Source organism: Dinoponera quadriceps, unplaced genomic scaffold, assembly GCF_001313825.1.
Source record: "Dinoponera quadriceps isolate SergipeBrazil2010 unplaced genomic scaffold, ASM131382v1 scaffold819, whole genome shotgun sequence".
Classification (NCBI taxonomy): Eukaryota; Metazoa; Arthropoda; class Insecta; order Hymenoptera; family Formicidae; genus Dinoponera; species Dinoponera quadriceps.
This window is the reverse complement of record NW_014554906.1, coordinates 4,769-30,013: the sequence shown is the minus strand read 5'-3', so window position 1 is coordinate 30,013 and position 25,245 is coordinate 4,769. Positions and strand designations below refer to the sequence as shown.

General features: G+C 37.9%; 1 protein-coding gene across 1 annotated transcript; it reads right to left on the bottom strand.

The window, feature by feature from the left end:
- LOC106742652 (tubby-related protein 4-like) lies at nt 1-25,245 on the bottom strand. Its single transcript, XM_014615820.1, has 6 exons — nt 25,150-25,245; nt 22,685-22,767; nt 22,460-22,594; nt 21,954-22,353; nt 20,203-20,380; nt 1-69 (listed from the first exon to the last, which is right to left on the bottom strand). The coding sequence occupies exons 1-6, from the start codon at nt 25,243-25,245 to the stop codon at nt 50-52; spliced, it is 912 nt and encodes a 303-aa protein (XP_014471306.1). The 3' UTR covers nt 1-49.

The following is a 25,245-nucleotide window of genomic DNA, read 5'->3' as shown; positions in this document are numbered from 1 at the left end:
CAGCACATACGAAGGCGCCTTTGAAAATTCTTCCCAAACGGCGTGCAATCTAGCACCTCGTAAAATCATCTGAATAAAAAAAAAAATTTTTTTTGTCAACTATATGAATGTAGTTTCTAGTTATACCGAGGAAACATTAAAAAAAAAGGAAATTGAAAAATTTTCAACTTAAAACTAAATTTTCGTTTTTGGCCTAAATTTTGCGCGTAATATTGTTTATAACTTTTTATAAACAATTGTTTTACTTCTAATTGTCGGTATAACTATAAGACAATTCAATTATCTTTAATTAAAAAAAAAATCATATTGATATCTCAAAAATTGTTTGAGTTATACTGCACGCCAATTTCAAAAACATAGTTTAGAGATAAACGCGTTTAAAGTTTTCGAACAAGAAAAAAGGTTGATAAACTATTTTTTTTTATTTACCTCAACTTTATTATCAATCAGCTATATCTGGACAATACAGAAGACCTTCTATCTCCTCATAAAGTTCATTTTGTTGTAGTTGTTCTTTATGCAGCAAACCGATTTTTTTATTAGCGCTTTTACTTCGACGATTCTGAGAAATGACTCTACTTTGATTAATTTTATCAGAAAAATTTTTGCAGGTCGTTCCAATTATAATGCCAACTTCTGACATGATTCCTAGCAATGACAAGTAACCTCCATTAAACATAGTTGCTGCTAAATAGGCTGCGATTTCGATAATCTTTCGTCCACAATGTAGATGCTTAGGGGCTAGTCGCCAAATGACCGAGTTAAAGCTTTCATTGGCATTTTGAGTGAAGCCGCCTAAACATCTTTCAAGTAAATATTTTCTCGATAAGTCTTTGTATATAGGTAATATACTCTCAGCTACAACTGGATGTAAAGGCTCTGAGTGAGTGTATGGAACTCCTAGGCTTTCGGCGCGTCGAAATTTACACCAAGAATCTTCAGCAAAAAGACAATTTTCATGTCTTGGTTTTTTATCAGTCGATATATTAGTAATACAAATAAGTTTCCGCCGTTCCTTAAATAAAAATTATCAATTTATTAAAAAAAAAATGTACGTTACACTTTATTCAAAATATTGTCCGTCACTAGCTACTACTTTTTGCCATCTTTCTGGCAGCATTCGGATGCCACGTCAAAAAAACTCTTCATCTTTTGAGGCTATCCATGAATCGACCTAATTTTTGGCTTCTTCGTAAGAAGTGAAGTGCTGCTCGACCAGGGCGTGAGCCATCAACCGGAACAAGTGGTAGTCCGAAGAAGCAATGTCTGGTGAATACGGCGGGTGGGGTAAGACATCCCATTGTAAAGCTTCCAAAGTATCCTTGACGACTTTTGCAACATGTGGCCGAGCGTTGTCGTGCTGAAAAATCACTTTGTCATGTCTTTTGGCATATTGGGGGCGTTTAAGCTTCACTTCTTGGCTTAATTGCATCAGTTGCTGTTGATAACGTTATCCAGTGATAGTTTCGTTAGGCTGGAGTAGCTCGTAATAGATTACTCCGAGCTGATCCCACCAGATGCACAACATATTAGCTTCTTGCCACAAATATTCGGTTTGGTCGTTGAAGTTCGTGCATGGCCAGGCTTACCCCACGATTTCCTACGCTTTGGGTTGTCGTAGTGGATCCACTTTTCATCTCCCGTCACTATTCGATGCAAAAAACCCCCAAAAAGATTTTGTCTTTGGAGAAGTTCGCACGTAAAAAGACGGCGTTCGACGTCTCTGGGTTTGAGTTCATGCGGAACCCAATTTCCTTGCTTTTGTACCATACCAATGGTCTTGAGACGGTTTGAAATCGCTTGTTGAGTCACTCCCAAGTTTTCTGCAAGCTGCTCTTGTGTTTGGCATGAGTCTTGGTACAATAATGCCTCTAACTCAGCGTCTTCAAACTTTACTGGCCTTCCTTCGCGTTCTTTATCTTCCACGTCAAACTCGCCGTTTTTAAACTTTTGAAACCACTCACGACAACTTCTTTCACTTAAAGTAGCATCACCGTAAACTTCTACAAGCGACCGATGCGCCTCAGCAGTAGATTTCTTTAAATGAAAAAAATAAATCAAAACTTCCCGCAAATGACGCTTATTCGGTACNGCGGACTCAACTTGTGTGTGTTTGTAGTTTTAAATGTCAGACGAACAAAATGACGTATGTGTCAAATTAATACGCTGCGTACTTTTCGCTGGCGCTATCTCTTAGTTAAACCGGAAAAAACTTATGCATACACCTGGTACATCTGACGATTTCAAAGTAATCTTGTCGTTGGAGCCATCTTTTGAAAACGGCGGAAGCTTATTTGTATTACTATGCAAATATGTGGCCATTATATCTCTTTGCATATTTTCCACAGATTCTGGATTTCTCATTATTGCGAGGCCGTAGTATTTTGTAAGCTTTTTTTATCAAAGTGTCAGTTAGCTTACCCTTGCCACCAAGTTTTTTTTCTTTTTTGACATTTTGACATTAATGTATATAATGCTTACAAGATTACCAACAAACTACAAGAGTTCCTAAAGGCATTTTAAAACTCTCGTGAGCACTGTGGCTCTGGTGCCTTTGGGAACGCTTACGCATGCGTACTTAGCGAGCTTGTTTCGACCCGCAAAATTTTGAATTTATTTTTGTGACTTCGGTAACATTTTCTAGAGGTGAAAAACTATCGATTAAGCCAAAAAAAGAAAATCGATTTTTTGAAGTTGCTACACCAGGCTACCCTTTTAATGATGAAGCATTACAGTTCTTATCAAGTGGCAAATGTATGTTTTTTTTTAATTTATTACAATAAATAGTTTTTGAGTTATGCTAATTACGCTTATATCAAATAGGCTATATTTCGAATATTCTGAAAATGTAAGCAATTTACGAGGATGAATCAAATATAAACAAGCCTTTTTAAATTGTGCGCCCATCGGCGGCGTGAGGAGTCTGCAACGTTTTGGACAGTGGAGGGCGGTCATATGGAAGGCAGTAATAACGTTAGCGCGCCATGTGCTTCTTATTCTCAGCAGCAATCATGATAAGTGAGAAAGAGATACACCGCGCAGTTGCACAATGTGTTATATTAAGTTTCTCGTCAACAAAAATATAAATGCTACTGAAATTCGACGCCGTTTACTCCCACAGTTCGGGGAAAAAACCCTTTCATGGGCTCAGGTGAAACAGTGGTGTAACAAATTTAAGAAAGGACGGGATCGTGTTGAAAACATTGTCGCCGTTCCCGCATCAGCATCACAGCACAGAACAGTTGGCACTTAACTGTTCCTGAAATCTCTCAGGAACTTCAGTTCGAGCTACCTATCGATCCAAAAGATGCGGCATACCGGTCAGAAGTGTGTTGCTTCTCCATGACAACGCCAGACCCCACACCGCAACAGTAACACAACAAGAATTGACCGATATGCATTGGGCTGTCCTAGAACATCCACCCTACAGCCCAGATCTGCCATGCGACTTCCATATGTGTGTGCCACTCAAAGAAGCCCTCGGTGGACAGCGCTTCACAACAAACGAGGAAGTGCTGCAGTTCGTGTGCAATTTGTTTGATTGTCCGCGACCTTTTTATGATACCGGGATTAAAAAATTACCGTTGGAGAAAATATATAGATAAGATGGAGGACTATGTAGAAAAATAAGAAAAATGTAAATTAGAATTGATTTTGAAAAATGATATGTGATTTTTTTGCAAAATACTCGTTTATATTTGATCCACCCTCGTAGTAACGATATTCTCTGAACATTTTTGAAATTTGTATGTTAGGATATTTTGTTTTAGATAATCCAAGGTAATATAAACCGGGACATGAAATGTCTGAAAAATGTCTTATTTACAAATATTTAAGACTTCGTATGTCCTGATTTTAGAAGTTATGTTGTGTGGGAACTGTAAGTAAGGATATCTATTGCACCACCTGACTGGCACCACCTGACTGGCCTGTGGCCTGGCCGAGAATGAGCCGGAAACTCGCGCCTTCTCATATGAGAAGGCGACCGAATTAGATAATTTTGTCTCGTGCACTGTTTTGCGCAGAAGTAGCCCGCGGCTATTATAATTTTTGATAAATGTAAAGTCGCTCACGACGAGTCAGTGCATCGCACGTAAGGAGATTGGAGAATTCGGAGCTGCCGGGAGGAGCCGAGCGCAAACGAAAACGAGGACTCTGGAGAAGCGACTAGAGCGGCACGCGGAAAGACGCGGGGGAAATTTCTCTTCCCGGGCGGACGGTTGGCGACTGTCAGCGGGGATGGCCACCTTGCTCTAAGAAAGGCACAAGGCCCTGCGACCCGGTCGCAGAGCATGCGAGGAAGGATACCTACGGAAGGATCCAGGGAATTCCTTCAAGTACTACGAGCCCAACAGTTGCCGAATGTCATCCGGGAAGAAACAACGCTATAAATAACTTTAACACATAAAATTATATCAAATTCGAAAGAATGTCGGTCTGTGTTCAAAAGTTCTTTCACTCGCGGCACATTGTCGTCAGTGGTGCTCGTCGATGACTGTCCGGCGCGGGCTTCGTCGTCGATCTCTTCCAGGCCTTCCAAAAAAACCTTGTGCCATCGGAACACTTGCCAATCCGACAGGACATTTTTTTTAAAAGCTGTCTTGATCATTGGAAGAGTTTCCGCCGCTGTTTTGCCAAGTTTACTATTTTTACTTGCACATGATCACAAAACAATTTCCACAGAAACGCATGTCCTTACTATGCGGCTGGCGGGAGAAGACTGAGTGACTCAACATTCGTTAGCTGACTTTCCCCTCTACCATTCCCAATCGATCCGAACGCGCTCTGACGGTCAGTCGGGTAAAAAAAAATCACTGACATTACTTTCCGGACAAACCATGTACATAGGATACTACGAAAGTTTTGCAACACAACTGTACTTTTCTACTTTCGTTCAATGAAGTCTTTATCGCATTCAATACACTTCTTCATATAACGAAACAAGTCGGTGAGCCAATGTCGTTAGGTTTCTTCCTAGAAATTAGTCCCATGTTGCCAAGAATTGTGGAAGTTGCTGGAGGTCACCTGACCTTCAGCTGTATTTTGACTTCAGAAATCAATCCAAAATTATAGACAATATGTGGACAGTGGGCGGAAAAGGGGGAAGAGGAGGGATATTAAATAGTGTTAGCCCAGACATCGCCCGATGTAACACATCGGCTGATAAGTTTCCCGGTCTGACACACAGATAGCGTTGCAATCGCTGAACCGATGCTTCTTTTAGTAAATACTAACTTTTAGACGGTAGCAGAAAAAATTTCATGACGATTCACTCTGTGGATAAAAAGTTAGAGTGGTTTCAGTTGAACGACTTTGTTGATAAACAAAAAAATGGATAAACGAGAATTTCGTGTTTTGATAAAACATTTTTATTTGATGGGAAAAAACACCGTTCAAACAAAAGNAGAATTTCGTGTTTTGATAAAACATTGTTATTTGATGGGAAAAAACACCGTTCAAACAAAAGCTTGGCTTGATAAGCGTTATCTGGACTCTGCACCAAGTAAATCAACCATTATTGATTGGTTTGCTGAATTGAAACGTGGTCGTACGGACACTAGTAATGCACCACGCTCTGGTCGCCCAAAAGAAGTGGTTACTCCGGAAAACATAAAAAAAGTCCAGAAAATCGTTTTGGGGAACCGTAAAGTAAAGTTGCTGGAGATAGCTGAGATTCTGAATATATCCAAAGAACGTGTAGGTTTTATTTTGAATAAACATTTGTCTATGAAAAACTGTTGTCAAAGTGGGTGCCGCGCGTGTTGACCAAAAACAACAACGAGTCGATGATTCTGAACACTGTTTAGAGCTTTTTCGTCGCAATAAAACAGACTTTTTGCGTCGATACGTAACCATGGACGAAACATGGATCCACCACTACACACCAGAGTCTAGTCGACAGTCAGCTGAGTGGACAGCAGCCGGGGAACCTCGCCCAAAGCGGCCAAAAGTGCAACAGTCAGCTGGCAAGGTTATGGCGTCTGTATTTTGGGATACGCACGGTATTTTGTTTATCGAGTACCTCAAAAAAGGCCAGATCAATCAACAGCAATCGCTACATATGCCAATTGAATCGTTTGAAAGAGAAAATATCGAAAAAACGGCCTCACATGCAAAGAAAAAAATTGCTCTTTCACCAGGACAATGCATCCTGTCACAAGTCTTTGGCTACGATGGCGAAATTGCATGAATTACGCTTCGAATTGATTCCGCACCCTCCCTACTCTCCAGACTTGGTTCCGAGCGACTATTACCTGTTCGCAGATCTAAAAAAGATGCTCGCAGGTAAAAGATTTGGCTCTAATGAGAAAGTGATCGCCGAAACAAACGTCTATTTTGAGGCTAAAGATAAATCGTTTTTTAAAAAAGGTATAGAAATGTTAGAGAGACGCTGGAGTGACTGTATCGCTCTTGATGAAAACTATGTTGATAAATAAAATTTATTTTTACCAAAAAAAGTGTGTTTTTTTTATTACATCGGGAACTTATCAGCCCACCTGTTACTAGTGCATTGTTATGGAATAGTCAAGTATTGATACCAGATGATAGTCAATAATTTGTGATTTTTGAATTTCCTAATATCTTCAAAGTTCTTGTCTTCAAAGAGCCATACTCTGTTCTGTGATTTTCTTATTATTTCATAATAGTATGACCAAGTTTCATTACCATTAATGACGCTATTTGTATTGCGTGATAATTATAATAGAAAACGTTTTAATGTATTTTTTGTATCACTGTGCTTTTTATTCTTCTGTGAATAAGTGAAGTACCCAGAGGATATAGAATTGCCTTGCAAATGTTCGTACAAAATGCGATGAATTGTAGATGCACCGATATAAATCAGTTCCTTAATTTGCCAGATGATATGAATGCTTTCTCTTAGCACTTTTTCTACCACTGCAATGTTTTCTAACGTTATAGTTTCCATCGGCCAGCCTGTGCGTGGTACATCCTCAAAATTAAACTTTCCTTTTTGAAATTATTTGTATTATCGAAAAATTATCATTCGATGTAAACAACTTCTCTCCAAAACTTTAGACATTTCTTTTACATACATGTCTACAAATAAGTCACGTAAAAATTTATAATGAATTATTGCATAATATTTGTTTTGTTCATGATGCCATTTTCTAATCTTTCCTTGCTGCCCATTCGGAACGTGTTTTACATGAGATCTTGATACAACTTCTCACCGTTTTAATGCTCTTCTGAATGTAACAAGGCTCATTCACTTTAATAAATTTCATTTATTGCAAAACTTTCCCTCACAGTACCAAGCAATGCAGCTAGATTATAAGGAGGTTACAATCTTTACATTTTAATGTAAATGTTACTGCTATATACCATTAACTTAGAATACAACTTTGCATTATAATATTATCAGAAGGTTAATGAAATTTTATTTTAAATTTTAGCAACATTACATCTTGACTTTTGCATGACTCGTTTTATGGGTTAGTACAAGACCTGCACAGAAAAAGATTCTTTAAATTTATCATTCTTATTTACCTTACTTTAATTTCCTTAGACAATATTTCTTAACGACTAATTTTTTGTTTGAATTAACCATTATAATATTTAGTTAAAAAAGCAAAAAAGTCACAGCATACTTGGAACAATAATATTATATTGGAACAATACTTATTATACATCATCTGTTGTTGAGTTGCTTTTAATGCCTAACAGTAAATATATCATTATAATGTTTTATGAGCATTATAAAAATATATTATATAAGAATTAGTCATAAGAATATCGGCAGAGTCATTAGAATCAGTGCTAGCTGTTCAATCATCGAAGTCAAGCAACAACGAACGCGTTAAGTAAATGGATGAGTAACTAGCTGTCGATTGGAATCGATACCACAGAGGAGTGATGAGGAATGATGTATTAAATGAGCAAAAATGTTTTGAGCTTTAAACTTCATACAACCAAAACAACAATTTAAATTTTATTTATCTTCCCTCCCATTTGCGGTTTTAAAGCGTCGATATTTGGGTTTCTTAAATGCCATGCGGTTTGGCGTTTGATGCATAGAACCTCAAAAATTAGTAGTGTTCACGATGGCAATAACAAAAGAGCATATTCGATTTTCCATCCAATTTGCGATTCATCTGAAGAAAAATATTGCTGAAGCCATTGAAATGATATGTGCTGTATATGGAGAGAACGCTGTAAATCATGATACGTGTAAAAAATAGTATCAAAAATTTCGCCAAGGAGATTTCAGTCTTGAAAATGAACTACGTGCTAGACTCCCTCAAAAAATTGAAATGGATGAATTACATGCATTGCTGGATATAAACTCTGTGCAAACTGGAAAAGAGCTTGCAGAACAGCTTGGCGTTAGGCGGCAAGTCATTTCCGCACGTTTACATACAATGGGAAAAGTTCAGAAGGAAGGCAGATGGGTTCCGCACAAACTGTCCGAAGACAACAAAAATCGACGTCGTGACACTGCACTCATAATGCTTTCAAAGTTCCGGAAAAAAGATTTTCTGCACAAAATCATTACTGGCGATGAAAAGTGGATTCTTTATGATAATCTTAAGCGTAGAAAAGCGGATTTACCTTGGTCAACCTTCGACATCGACGCCAAAACTCAATATCCACACAAAGAAGATTTTGCTCTACATCTGGTGGAATTGGAAAGGTGTGTTGTATTACGAGTTGTTACAATCGAGTGAAACAATCACGGCAGACCGCTACCAAAAACAATTGACCAATTTGAGCGATGTATTAGAAGAAAAGAAAAGAGGCCATTTACTGGCCAAGGAAGTCGTAAAATGATCCTGCTTCATTACAATGCTCTACCACATATTGCGAAAGCAACTCGGGACCATATCTTTGCGTTAGGCTGGGAACTTCTCTCTTACGCGACATACAGCCCAGACATGGCGCCTTCCGATTACTACCTATTCCGTTCACTGCAGCATCACTTGGCTGATACACATTTCGTGATATTTGAAGAGATACGAAAATGCATTTACGACTTTATCATTTCAAAGCCGGTCAGCTTCTACCGTCAAAGAATTCGCAAGCTACCCGAAAGATAGCGAAAGGTGGTTGATGTAAACGAGGAATATTTCGCTGATTAATATTTTTTGTTTGTTCTTGAATGAAGATTGAATTTTGCAAAAAAAGTTTAGAAATTTTTGCTTACCTATTACAATGACTATTTTTTTCGGTGCATGTTAAAAGGTATGTATAAGTCTTCTCTTAAATTTCAACTTAAAGGGAATAACTTAAAGTTTTCATAAAATTTTATGTAAAATGTTTTTTATCGGAATTAGGAGGTCCTTGGCATGTTGTGTGAAAATTAATAGAACGTTACATTCAAGGTTCCTGAGATGTTAATGGAATAAGTTTAAACGAATATTTCCATGTTACTGGAAAGTTAATGGCAGATTTATTAATCTCAATGGAATGTTACCATTTTATTAGCTAAATCGGAAAATTCTGTCCGGTTTTTTGCGAAAAGTATAGTTTTAAGAAACGAAATGAAAAAGTATGTTAATTAAAATATTGTCCATCGTTAAGAATGATATTTTTCCATCTTTTGGGCAGCAAGCGAGTTCCGCGGCGAAAAAATGACTAATCTTTGGAAGCTATCTAGTAAGAGACCCATTTTTCTACCGCTTCAAAAAAATTGCAGCTTTCCTCAACAAGTGCGTGTGCCATCGACCGAAACAAGTGGTAATCAAAAGTGGCGCAATCTCGTGAATAAGCCGCAAGGGGTAGTACTTCCAGCGAAGTGCTTCTAACATATCCTTAACAAGTTTTGCGACGTGAGGCCAAGTGTTGTCATGAAACAAAATCACTATATGCTATCTCGTTTCATTTTCTGGTCGTTTCTCGTGCAATGCTCGGCTTAAATAGATAATTTGTTCCCGGTAGAGATATCTTGTGATTGTTTTAATAGATTTCAACAACTTATACTACACTACACTCTTCTGATCCCACCAAATACAGAGTATTACCTTTTTTCTATGGATATTCCGCTTTGGTGTCGATATTGAAGATTGGCTGGAGTCGCAAATGGTTTTCCGAAGTTTAGGGTTTTCAAAATATATCCATTTTTCATCTCCAGTGATGATACGATGCAAAAACCCCTTTCTTTGTTGCAAGTAGAATTTCGCAGATGATTTTTCGCTTTTCAATGTTTTTTGGCTTCAGTTCATATGACCCATTTTCCTCCCTTTTAGACGGTTCCCAAGGCTTTCAAACGATCGGAACTGACCAACTGAGCACAATTTAATGCTTTTGCAAGTTGTTTTTGCGTTTGACATGGGTCTTCATCCACCAATGACTGCAATTCTTCGTCTTCGAATGCTCTTGACCGTCTAAAATGCTCTTTGTCCTCCGCATTAAAATAACCACTTTTAAAACGTCGAAACCATTTGCAGCACTGCATGTTATATCGGTAGGAACACTATCACTATCACTATCACTCATAAACTTCTATATGCATGTGATAAGTTTCAGCTCCAGTTTTCTTTCATTTGAAGTAAAAGATTAACACTTCGCGCAAATAAGGCTTATTTGGCTCAAATTTCGACATTTTTGATATTGTAAAATATAATGTTATTTTGGCGAACGTATACTTTTATATGATGAATTTTTTTGATTTATGATTAAACGAAAAAATTAAGCTTGATTTAGACATCAGAGTTACCGACAATTCTAACTATAGCTACTCGCCACTAGATGGACGGAATTTTCCGATTTAACTAATAGTTTAATGTTGTCGTAATTTTACAGGGACGTTGATGTGCTATGAGGAATATATTTGAATAGTACTGTGGATATACGAGGTGTATTCATAAAATAACGGGAATTTTTAAATTTCGCGGGTTTGTAGAGTCCGATCGTAAAATTTTTTTTTTATTATGTTGGTATACATGCCCCTGAAGTATGATAAAATTTTCAGCTGTATTCATTGTTTACTTTGTCTGTGGCAGCCGCTAAGGTTAGACGTGTTTTTATGATCTCGGCGATTTTCGTTTGTTAAAAGAAATGGATCAAAGAATTTGTATCAAATTTTGCGTAAAAAATGAAATAAAGTGTAACAAAGTGTGTGAAATGTTAACAAAGGCCTATGGTGAGTCTGCTATGAGTAAAACAAGAGTTTACGAGTGGTATAAGCGTTTCCAAGATGGCCGTGAAGATGTTGAAGATGACGAACGCCCCGGACGCCCCAACACATCAACAACCGATGAAAACGTGGAAAAAGTGAAAGAAATGGTTATGAACGATCGCCGAATCACAATCAGAGAAGTCGCTGATGATGTTGGCATATCGATTGGCTCATGCCATGAAATTTTTTCGAATATTTTGGATATGAAACGCGTGGCAGCAAAATTTGTTCCAAAATTGTTGAATTTTGAACAAAAACAGCGGCGAATGGAAGTTGCTCAGGAGTCACTAAATGAATTCAACAACGATGCAGAATTACTAAAACGTGTTATAACAGGTGTTATAACAGGTGACGAAACATAGGTTTACGGATATGACGTCGAAACTAAGGCTCAATCATCCCAGTGGAGGCATTCTGGCTCGCCAAGACCGAAAAAGGCTCGACAAGTGCGGTCAAACATGAAGGTTATGCTCACTTTGTTCTTCGATTTTAATGGCATAGTGCATCATGAATTCTTGCCACGAGGTCAAACGGTCAGTAAGGAGTGCTACCTACAAGTTCAACGCCGTTTGCGTGAAGCAATCCGAAAAAAACGCCCGGATTTGTGGAAAAACAATTCATGGCTTTTGCATCACGATAATGCACCTGCTCACACTTCATTGCTTGTTCGTGAATTTTTAGCCAAAAACAATACTGTAACGATACCCCAGCCTCCATATTCGCCAGACACGGCTCCGTGTGACTTTTCCTATTTCCAAAAATAAACAGAACCTTAAAGGGCCGTCGTTTTACAAGCATAGATGACATTAAAAGTGCATCGCTGAAAGAGCTAAAGGCTATCCAAAAGATCGAGTTTGAGAAGTGTTTCGAGGATTGGAAGAAGCGCTGGCACAAGTGCATAATATCTAATGGGGACAATTTTGAAGGCGACAACATTAATGTAGACGAATAAATAAATGTTTTTTTTCAAAAAACGAAAATTCCTGTTATTTTCTGAACACATCTCGTATATTCAAAAGGAAATGAAAGGTGTTAATATTTAAAACAGTAACGAAATCTATTTTTCTAATTTAGTTTAATGAAGTGAAATTTCATGAGCAATTGCGATTTGTTTATGCTTGTCTTAACACCTTATGATTTTTTGTTCTAATCCGATTTACTGAGACGGCCAATATGGATACGATTAGTCTAAGAAATTTTTTTAAATTAATTAATTGAGTATCATTGCTCAGTTCGATTAGAAATTTTATTACATATCATAAACATCCACTGTTCACTAACGTACAGCCTACATTCCATTTCATACTTTAAAAATGTTATAATTTCACGGCTATTATATGTATGGACAAGACGGTTACAGTACTTTTTTCGATGAATCCCGTAACGTATCTCGTATCCAACAGAAAAATGCATCTCCTAAGAATGATTAAAAAACGAATTTTCTTATTGGACATGGAATACGTTCCGAAATTTACAAGAAAAAAGTGTTACAACCTTAATGTGATATACGAGGTCTGTTCAAAAAGTATCACGAATTTTGAATTTCCGCTGGTTACGTATATTCGATTTTCGATTTTTTTGTGGCGTTATGTTAATACTCATGTCCTTCACTTATGCCGACAAGTTCGGCCATTTTGAATATTCAGTTTATCTTTGACAGCTGTTTTGCTTGGACTGTTTCGGCTCGTCTTCGATTTTTGCCTATTCCAAAAAATAAATCACAGAATCTGTATCAAATTTTGTGTGAAAAACAAAATTAAGTGCGCGGACGCATTCCGAATGTTGACTGTGGCATATGGTGAAGCTACCTTGGACCGAAGCAACGTTTATCGGTGGTACAAAATGTTCTCAGAGGGCCGAGAAGATGTGAACGACGAAAAGCGTGCCGGACGCCCGAGCACGTCAACAACAGACGAAAACATTGATGAAGTGAAGAAAATAGTATTGGCCAATCGTCGAATCACCGTTAAAGAAATTGCTGAGGACCTAAACATATCGATTGGCTCGTGCCATTCGATTTTTACTAATGATTTGGGCATGAGGCGGGTCCCCGCGAAATTTGTACCAACGCCCCTGCTCACACATCGTTGCTTGTGCGCGAATTTTTGGCCAAAAACAACACACTAATGATGCCGCAGCCACCGTATTCTCCAGACCTGGCCCCCTGTGACTTTTTCTTTTTCCCAAAACTGAAGAGGCACATGAAAGGACAACGCTACGTTACGATTGAGCATATAAAGACGGCATCAAAGGAGGAGCTGAACAAGATTACAAAAAATGATTTTTTGAAGTGCTTCGAGGATTGGAAAAAACGTTGGCACAAGAGTATAATATCTGATGGGGATTACTTTGAAGGAGACAAAATAGATATTTATGAATAAATAAATAATTTTTGAAAAAACACAAAATTCGCGATACTTTTTGAACAGACCTCGTACAATACCTGATATTGGTCAGATAGTCAAATTCACAAAAGCATATTTTACGCAGTGTCTTTTGTAAATTTTATAAGTAGCTTGCTGGCAGAAAGATAACAAGATCTGATGACATACTATGATGGCAGACCAATGGCAGAAATCGGATTTGTCGTTTTAATTTATTTAAATGGAAATAAATATAAGCAGCAGATCCCGCTTGTTTTCTGCTGCTAATCTGCTGTTAGGTTTTGTTAGTAGGTTTCTGTCGAACAAATAATAAATTGTGAATTTAGATGATTATAGATCTGTCGCCAATTTGTTAGCAGACGACTAACAGATTGCTTACTGGGGATATACAACGCAGATCATATTCGCCATGGATATAAAAATTTAGTATATTCACAGATAATAGTCACTAAGCGCTTATGCTTAGCATTAGCTTCTGATGAATGTAGCTATTGTTCACTACCATATTATTATATTCGGAAAATCATTCACGCAGATCACCCTATTTCTTTATATTGCATTTCTTTATAAAATAAAGCAGAATAAAGTTGACTTGTTTACATAAATATTAGGTTGGGGAAAAAAAAATCCATTATTTTTTCGGTAGATGGCTGTAGTGATCGGTATCTCGTAAAGTATCGATCAAACAATTTCAGATTTATGCTCGTTGGAAAGGTAACATTTCGCACTAAAAATATTCTTTTGCTGTTTTTTGTTTGGTCCATTCAGTTGTGAGTTACAGGGTATTAAAAATGGAAGTCAACAAAGAGAAAATTCGGTACATTTTACAGTTTTTCTTTGATAAAAGCGAAAATACAAGCCAGGCGGCTGTAATTGTGAATGGTGTGTATGGTGCCGATACTGTAACAGCCAATTACGTGCAATTTTGGTTTCGTCGATTCCGTTCAAGTATTTTTGATATTAAAGATGCACCTCGCACAGGTAGGCCCGTCGTCGAAAATGTCAATAAAATCACAGAAAGATTGTGCGAAAACGATCGTGGTCAAAGCGCGGTGAAGCAGCTCAAATGGTGGCCAAACCAGGACTAACGGCCAGAAAGGTTCTGCTGTGCATTTGGTGGGACTGGAAAGGAATCATTTATTATGAGTTGCTTCCATGTGGCCAAACACTAAATTCGGATTTCTACTGTCAACAACTGTACAGTTTGAAGCTAGCGATTGACCGGAAACGGCCAGAATTGGCCAACAGGAGAAGTGTTGTGTTCCATCAGGACAACGCTAGGCCACACATGTCTATAGTGACTCATCAGAAACTCCGGGAGCTTGGTTGGGAAGTTTTGATGTATCCACCATATATTCCTGCACCAAGCGATTACCATGTTTTTCTTGCATTGCAAAACTTCCTTAGTGATAAGAAATTGGCATCAAGAGAAGATTGTGAAAATCGATTACTAGAGTTTTTCGCCACGATTCGATTGTGAAAATCGATTACTAGAGTTTTTCGCCAATAGGGACCAAGACTTCTATGAGAGAGGCATTATGGAGCTACCTTTAAAATGGCAACAAATTATAAAACAAAACGGTGCATATTTGACCCAAATCGGACAATCCAAAACATGTTAAATAAAGTCTTGAAATTTACGTAAAAATAATGGATTTCTTTTTCTCCAAACTAATATATTGGATTGTCTCAGAAGTTAACCCTTAGCTGACACACGGGGTTAAAAGTGCCCCAGAGTATTTTTGAACGCAAATTTTTCTTAGCTGCGCGCCAAATTTGGTTATGTGGCGTCATCTAGTATTAGTTGAGACTTGACCCAATATTGATAAATAAAACAATTATACACATTTTTTCTCGCTGGGGTCTAAAATACCCCCTATAGCACGTACGTTATTATTTTGACGTGTGTCAGCTAAGGGTTAATGAGTTTCAACAGATGCCCCTATGAACATTGTGTAAGCTGTCAAAGTGATTGAAAATATATGATATCTATTTATCAATTGGAGCACAAACGTGGTGTAGGAGATAGCGCATTGGTCTGAGACGCTAGAGATCCCAGGTTTGATTCCCTGCAGAACCGAAAAATTTTATACGCTCTTGTATCCTCTGGACGATCTGGCAAGCCACAAGAGTATATTTACTCAAAGCACCTCTTGCAAAATATGCCTTTTGGATTCGGCATTAAAACTATAGGTCCCATATGCTTATGTATAATCAGCGTGCGCAATACAGGCATATGCGTGAAAGGAAAAACAGACCTAAAAGGCCTAATATAAAAAGGAAGAAAAAGAAGAATATACTAGGTGTACCGGTATGAAGTGAGCGTCAAAAAACAAATGTCTCGATAGGGAACATTTATTTTGAACGGGCCTTAATNGAGCTCCTAAAACCTGGTGAAACCGTCAATACAGATCGCTACCGACAACAAATGAGCAATTTGAACTATGCATTGATCGAAAAACGACCAGAATGGGCCAGAAGACACGGCAAGGTAATTTTGCTCCATGACAATGCACCTGCACACAAAGCAAAACTGGTTCAGGATACGATCAAAGCACTCGGCTGGGAGCTGCTACCCCACCCGCCGTATTCACCAGACTTGGCTCCTTCCGACTACCATTTGTTTTCATCGATGGGACACGCATTGGCTGAGCAGCACTTCGATTCCTACGAGGAAGTCGAAAATTGGATGACTAATTGGTTTGCTTCAAAAGACGAACAGTTTTATTGGCGTGGAATCCACAAATTACCTGAAAGATGGGAAAAATGTGTAACTAGCAATGGCTAATACTTTGAATAAAATGTTTTTTACTTTCCCATTAAAAAATAGTGTTTTGATTTCACAAAAAAACGCTCACTTCATACCGGTACACCTGGTATATCATTAAATTAGTGACATTTCAACCCATTACTTAGTAAATGTTTGGCTAATATATATTAAGTCTGTATATTATTACTAAGTTTTGATGGTGGTAGATAAGAAAATGTATTTTCTTCTTCGACATGTGATGTTTTTCTATTACAATCAAGGAAAGAAAACTGTGTAGACAATAGGCAAAATTTGTGAAGTATACAGAGACAAAGCAATTGCTTTATTAATCATTTGGAAGTAATTCGTGAAAAATAAAACGCATAATTTTGACCTTGAATATGCGAAATGCTCCGAAAGATTTTTGGCCATAATTGATGATTAAATCAAGGCGGTAATCGAAAATAACCCATGATACACAACTCGGAAGATAGCAGCAATCATAAGCGTTCCAAAAAGTACCATTCATAGCCATTTGGTGAAGCTTGGATACGTTTCTCGCTATGATACTTGAGTTCTACATAATTTGTCCGATATAAATTTAATGGACCAATTTTTCATGTGCGATATGCTGATCAAATGAAACTGAATCATTTTATAAACGCATTGAGTGACAGGTGACGAAAAATAGATTGTTTATAATAACATTATGCAAGAACCTTTGCAGGGTCAGGCTGGTGAACCGTCAAAAACAACACAAAAGCCAAATATCTATGCGAATTAAGTTAGGTTCTGTATCTGGATTATAAGAGTACTTTTTATTGCGAGCTGCTCCCACAGAACTAAACCATAAATTTGGACGTGTACTTTAACTGATAAGACAATTAGAGCTGAAACATCCAAAAGAAGCGGTCAGAAGTTGCAAACAAAATAGTGTTATTTTCCACCAAGACAACGCGACCTTAGGTTTTTCGATCACCCGAAACAAGTTGTACGAGATCGATTTGAATGTTCTACCACATCCGCTATATTTGCTGAATATTGTGCCATCAGAATATCATTTACTCCGGTCTTTACAAAATTCTCTGAACGAAAAAACATTCGACCATATGTAGACAGTAACCATGTTGATGACATGTTTGCCTTCAAACCAGCCAAGTTCTTCGAGAACGGAATCCTACAGTTAGAATCGTAGATAGGTTAAAATAGTGCAAGAAAATGATGAATACTTTGTTGAATGAAATTTTTACTTGGTAACCAAAAATTGTGTTTCATTTTGATCGAAGGAATACATACAAATTTCTCGGACAATTTAATAAAAAGAAAAATTATGACTCTGATACATACGAGGGTGGATAAAATATAAACAAGTCTTTTTAAATTGCGTGCCCGTCGGCAGCATGAAAGGTCTGCAACGTTTCGGACAGTGGAAGGGGATCATATGGAAGGCAATAATAACGTTGGCGCGCCACGTGCTTCTTACTCTCAGCAGCAATCATGATGAGCGAGAAAGAGGTAGACCCTGCAGTTGCACAACGTGTTATTATTAAGTTTCTCGTCAACGAAAATGTGAATGCTGCTGAAATTCGGCGCCCCTTACTCCCACAGTTCGGGGAAAGAACCCTTTTATGTGCTCGGGTGAAGCAGTGGTGTAACGAATTTAAGAAAGGACGGGAGTGTGTAGAAAACATTGCCACCCGCGTCGTTCCAGCACCAACATCACAACGCAGAACACCGAGGCTGTTCGAGAACTCATAGAAGGAGATCAGTACTTAACAATTCTTGAAATCTCTCAGGAATTTTAGATCAGCTATGAAAGTGTGCAATCAATCATTCGTAATGAGTTGGTATTTCGAAAAGTGTTGGCTCGTTGAGTTCCAAAGTTGCTGAATACAGAAATTGGCAAAAATTGGCCGATATGCACTGGGCTGTCCTAGAACATTCATCCTCTAGCCCAGACCTGTCACCATGCGACTTCCATATGTTTGGACCATTCAAGGAAGTCCTTGGTGGACAGCACTTCACAACAAACGAGGAGATGTAGCAGTTCGTGTGCAATTGGTTTGATACACGTCCACGAATTTTTTATGATACCGGGATTAAAAAATTATCAGACCGATGGAGGAAGTGTATTGATAAGATGGGGGACTATGTAGAAAAATAAGAAAAATATAAATTAGAATTTATTTTGAAAAATATATGGTTTTTTTGCGAAAGGCTCCTTTATATTTGATCCACTTTTGTATGTAGCGTTGATTTCATGTAAAAGATCAATATGTCGCATAAGTGTGACGTTGGTAGCAAAGTCTCAACTTTTATATTGAACAATTACGAGAATACTCGAATTGGTTACATTGTAGACAATTTTGTATGATTCAAGATTAAGATACTGGACAATTATTGTTATTTTTGTAAAATTGTGAGTTGATAAAAATGATTATTTAGTTTATTGTTTTTCTTTTTCCTCTTTATGCAATACTAGTTATTTGCTACGGTTATTCACTAATATCCCACTGTTTATTATTTAACATTTATATTGTTGAGTACAAAATTACGAAAATTGTTTGATAAGTCTGGTAAAAGAACAAATATATTTTTGGGAAAGTGGCCTTTACTTTTCAACATAGTTGCTATCGATGTACTAGGTTCAGCGAGTTTCCAATTTTTTATTATTGTCGAAAATATAGGCTGCTTCAAACCCAAAATACTCTTTAACGGTGACGATGACTTCCTTATGCGACGAGAATTTCTTCCCAAACTTTCAAATTTTTGATCAGGAAGAAGTTGTATGGGGCCAAATCCAGAGAACAAAATGGATGAGTAATCGATTCGAAGCCCAATTTGTTTAATTTTGCCATTGCGACAGTCGACTTGTAGGACGGCACGTTGTCTTGATGGAAGAGCACTTTTGCGCACCAATCTTGGCCGTATATTTTTCAGCTCTTCTTTCAAGCGGTCCGATAATGTTACAAAGTAAACTCTAGTTATTACTCTGTCTTACCTTTTTGCAAATAGTCAATTAGGATAATTCCTTGGGAATCCCAAAAAACAGTGGCCATCATCTTTCCAAGATATAAAACAGTCTTCGCCTTCTTCAGCACACTTTTATCACGCATTCATTGTCCACTGTTTTGACTACTCCTTCGATTCAGTGATTGATTCAAGATTCAGATTCAAGATTCAAGATTCAAGATTTGTCCAGTCACGAATCGACGCCAAAAATTCTGTGTACTGCGCTTAAACATCGCCTAACACTGTGTTGAAACGTTCTTTCACGTGCGTTCTTGATCGAAAGTCAGCAATCGCAACACCCATCGTGCACATAATTTTTTCGTATACAATTTTTAATGCAGAATGTTATGTATTCGTTCTATTGAAAGTTTACGGCATCAGCAATCTCACGCATACTCGATCTACCCATTCGGCGATCTTCTACAACCATACCATGAATTTTTTGCACGACGTTCGACGTGACTTCAATTGAGCGTCTGGTGCGCGCTTAGTTTTTAATGCAGATTAGATCATGGTTAAATTCGTTTATCCAGAAATTTACGGTCTTCAACACAGGAGCGGAGTTCCCATGAATTTCGTCTAACTCGGTTTTGATCTGCGCTGCTGTCCACTTTTTTAAATAAAAATGTTTTATCACTGTGCGGAAATGGTTTTTCCCATTTTTATGGCAACTACTACTCGCTCGCTTCAAACGACTACTGAGCGAGAACAATACATCACTTCTGGCTGAAGTTTGGCCTGGGGGGTTTGAAGAGTGAAACTTTCCTGGCAGTACGTCATCAAATGAATTGTGGCACCATCTCATAAAAATTTACCAAACTTATCAAACCTTTGTATAATATTGATGTAATGTAACTGATGCTTGGTGTTGGGATGATAATAGATAAGAAAATAATATTCATCACCAATTGTTTGCTTACCTGAAGGTAAATCATCCCTAAGTTCCGTCATTACGAGCGTCATTTGTCTCGGCTGTAGATGTAGTAACGATGTTCGATAAGTCACTTGACCTAGGTTTGCGGGAATCGAATCCGCCAAGCCATGAAATTTGAATTTTGTTCCCCAGATATTTGATGTTACCTCGACTAGTCTCGCATGCTGCGAACAAATATGCTCCATTAAAACTCCCCATGCAATAATCGCGCCTGTCACGAGAATAACGCCCTCTTCTCTGGAATACAGAGAGTTTGTTAAGAATTTATGCGCGCTGTGTAATTCATCATGTCAAGCGAAATATGGCCGTTAAAATAATATAATCAAAATATATTTGCGTTTTTCGGAAGAGAAAGGATTGATGTTCTGTTACTTTGGTTTTCAGTTTTAAGAGTTTCAGAATTCTTTTAAACGTTAATTGTTTCTCCTTATGAAATATACGAAGGTTGTTTCGAAAGTCTCCACAAGTTGTCATTAGGCGTCAGGTCATATTAAAACTGTTGATACAGGTTGTATTAATTTTCACATGTTTAATGACACTTTGTTTTTCGACATCTTTTATGTAAAAAAATATTCATTTGTTTAGCTGTAAGATATATTCAAAGTTGATACTTTCGAAATAAAATAAATTTATTACAAGAAAATTTCCGCGCAATAATTTTGTATCTCTAAGAAGTCGCTAACTCCACTACCGTGTATCGAAAGTCTTCGTTCGGTTTTTGACAAAGAAACACCATCCAAAAGGACTGTTTATGAGTGGTACGCGAACTTTAAGCGCAGTCGAGTAAAGCTTAATGACGTGTCCTGTGAAATCTGTCCTGCGGCGGTCATTCCAGAGAATGTCGATGCTGTGCGCAATTTATTGCAGGAAGACCTATTGCACGACCTACAGAGAAATTAAGGCACTCCTGGGTATTAGTATGACTCAAATCAAAACAAACCTACATAATCATCTTGGCGTCAGAAAGCTGTGTACTCGTTGGATATCGCGCAATTTAAAGAAACCTCAAAAAAGGCGTATATCAAATGAAACAATGAAATGCTTAAAGAATACGATCACAGCCGGAGTAATGTATGACATCATATCATATGACGAAGCATGGATATATTGCTATAAACCGGAAAGCAAATAACAATCACTGTGTAGGTGTTACCAGACGAGTCATATTCATCAAAAATGAAGTGCTGAAATTTTGGCAAAAAAATAATTATTTCAGGAAAACCGGTTTTGTTTTATTTGTTGCACTTTAAAATCGTATGGTTAATGCTACACCATAATTTGCCTGCCGATAGAATTTGAAAAATTCATCAAAATCGACCAAGATCGCGCATCTTGCATCGAAACAACGCATCGTCCCACAATGTAGAGAAAACTGAGTTTTTGGCCACTGTCCGTGCACAATTGATGACTCATCCACCTTACAGTCCCGACTTAATCCTATGATTTCTTCCTATTTCTACATCAAGGATATGCGTCGTTTAAAGTTTAGTACGGCAGATGCGATGGTGGAGGCGTTTAAAAATCTGGTGTCTGAGATGCCTCCAGAAAAATAGACAAAATATTTCTACGATTAGTTTTATCAAATGAAAAAATATATTAATTATAAGTACAAGTAGTATAATAAGTAGAAGTTTGAGAAATAATAAAATAAATTTCAGGCATTAATTATATGTTTTTATACAATTTTGTGGAAACTTTCGGAACAACTTTCGTAAAAGATGCGAGAGTTCGTATTACCTCTGGTAAGGTATCCGCGTACGTAAGTTCGTCCGTTTCGTCATTCGACTTCTCCTCTCTTCTTCTTCTACTTTTTTTTTTGTTCCGTGGCGACCCACACAGGTCCGCGGTGTCTCTTTCGGTGTCCGAACCATCGCTGAATGACGGGTACTGTGACGTATCGTCGAGTACCTGTAAAGTCTCCTGATTCTGTGGGTCAAATATCACGAATTCTGGTCTGATCTTGCTAATTCGTCTGCCTTTCAAGAGCGGTACGAGACCGCCTAAATATTCCAGATAGAGCGTATAACACGGCATAGGTTCTATGGCATGCCTCAGCATCGTGCAGTGTAACCGGCTGCTTCCCGGCGGTGGCCTTGATACGAATCGACGCAACTCTCTTGGTTCTGGTACTGAACATCTAGAAAATGCATAGAAACATTTTATATAGAAACAGTTTATCTTTCAGGATTCCTTTCGCGGCGGAACGAAGCTTTCCCGTGATCATTAGTAGAAATTTTGTTTACCGTATGGTGCTAGCGAAGAGAGCAGCCACTGAAGCCTTCAGTCGCGGCGGTAACGGAAGTTGTTGCACACTGGATTCCCTTGCAAGGGCCGCTCTCACTGCTAATCTCGATAACAGTTGAAGCGATCCGACCCTTCTATAAAAAATATCACCTACTTCGTCTCACCGGCGTGTTATACGGCTGGAATGTCGAAAGTAATGATATTCTAAAAGGGTGAAAACCTACCCAGACAAATTTACATAATCGCATAATGCATATGTAGAAGGAAATTGACTGATAATATATTTAATACAGACCATATCTTTTTTCTGCACGGATCATGATAGTTTGATTTACTTATGCACATGCGATAATGCAAGTTTGTCTAGATAGGCTCTAAGAAGGCCTTAAGGGAGATTCTGCCTTGAATTGAAAAAATGCCTGTTTTCCAAAATTGTTTTAGAAAAAAATATTAAAGCAATTAACACGTTGACTGCCAACTACGAGATATCTCGTAGGTTGTTTACTTGCCCAGGACGCCGACTACGAGTTATCTCGTCGCTTCATTACTTGATTAAATCAAATTGGCTTCTTAGACCAGAATCGTGAAAAGTTCCGTGGCAGTCAACGTGTTAAGATGCAAAAAACCCCGAACGTTTCATATATAAAAAATAACTCCGATCAAATTACTTAGTTTTGAGATATGTCGTAGTATTTATAATTCTGAACAAATATTTCCTTTGCCACATTCACATAAACAGATAAAATTGTAGAGGTTCGAAGTCGTAGAACATGAGTGTCGGTCATATCTGTTTAAGATAGTTTGATACTTTCTTTTAGATGTAATAGATACACACATGTATTCTTGAATTCGAATGTCACGTGCATGTGTGGATGTGCGCGCATATATGTTGTGTATGTATGCATGTGTGTCCGTGTGAGTGTACGCGCACCTATGTGTAAGCATATGTGTATATGTATGTGTGTGGGCGCGCGCGCGCGCGCTTACATGCGTGAGCGTGCATGAACTGCATGAACCTACATAAACGTGTACGTTAACCTATGTGAGAGTGTTCGTTAGCTTGCGTAAGCGTACGTGTATGTGTATATGTATGTGTGTGTGTGTGTGTGTGTGCACGCGCGCACGTATGCGTTAATGTATAAGTATTCGTTCGTATGTAGTTTTATTTTATAAATGATTTTATAAAATATACAGTACAGATATCTACCCAATGCATACACGCACGCACGCACACTCACATGCAACAATACATGCGTACATGTACCTATTACATATAAAGAAAGCATCAAGCAATATTAATCCAGGAATAGTCACCTGCAATCATTTCCCAAAATTTGATCAAGTTTGTGTAAATAAAGTTATAAGACAATATATGTTTAAATATTCTATGGCGAACCATTGTCTACCCGTTTCTGTCAGAATATTCTTTTCTTCTTCCTCGTGACGTAGACCTCGCAGGTTTGTTTTTTTCCTTGCGCATATGCCTGTGTTGCGCACGCTGATTGTACACAGGCATATGGAACCTACAGTTTAATGCCGACTCCGAACGGCATATTTTTTGCGTGAGGTGGTGCTTTGAGCAAATATACTCTGGTATTGCCAGATCGTCCAGTGAAGACACGAGCGTATGAAAAAATTTGTCTGGCTCTACCGGAGATCGAACCCCGGACCTCTAGCATGGTAAACCGATGCGCTATCTACCATGCCACGTTCGCGCTCGTCAGAATATTCAAGCGTATATATTGTCTTCTCATTTAATTATTTAAATAAACTTAGTCGAATTTGCGCAATGTATACGGTTTCGGAACGAATGTCGAAGCTTACTTAATCTAATGTGTTATATAAATACGTAAGAAATGTGCTAATGGGCTTTTTTATATATTAGGAATTTTAATTAATTCTCGCTATTATTTGCTACAAAAACTCATGTTTATTTCAAAGGAACGGTACATTATATTTTATTCAAAATATTGTCCTACGGAAGCTATAACCTTTTCCCATTTTTCGGGTAACACACGGATTCCGCAGTAGAAAAATTTAGGTTCTTTTGAGGCAATCTGTTGAGCCATTTCTTTATATCTTCGAAAGTACAGAAGTGTTGCTCAGAAGGTCATGCTGCATTAACCGAAACAAATGGTAATCTGAAGGAGCAACGTCTAATGAATAGGGCGGGTGGGGTAAGAAATCCCATCCAAGTTCTTCCAAGATTTTCTTTACTAGTGTTGCAACATGTGGTCTAGCATTGTTATGAAGAAGAATAATATTGTCATATCTTTTGGTGTATTGGGGACGTTTTTTTTTGAATGCTCGATTTAAATTGAGTAAGTGTCGTTGGTAGCGTTCAGCATTGATGGTTTGACTAGGTTACAGTAGTTCATTATACATTACACCGACTTGATCCCACCAAATGCACAGCATGACCTTTTTATCCATGAATATCCTGTTTTGGCGTTGATGTTAATGGTTCGCCGAGAGGCACCCATGATTTATTTCGCTTAAGATTGTCGTAACGAATCCATTTTCTATCGCTAGTCACAATTCGATACAAAAACGATTTCTGTTTTTGTGTTTGAAGCAACAATTCACAAATGATTAAACGTTTCGATATGTATTCTCTTTCTCTCAATTCATGTGGGACCAAATTTCTTAGCTTCTGGATCATTTGAATTGTTTTTAAACGTTTACTAACGGTTGACTCATCGATATTTAGTGTTTCCGACAACTCTTTGAGCATCTGACCTGAATCTTCTTCCAATAATACCTCCGATTCTCCATCTCTAAACAT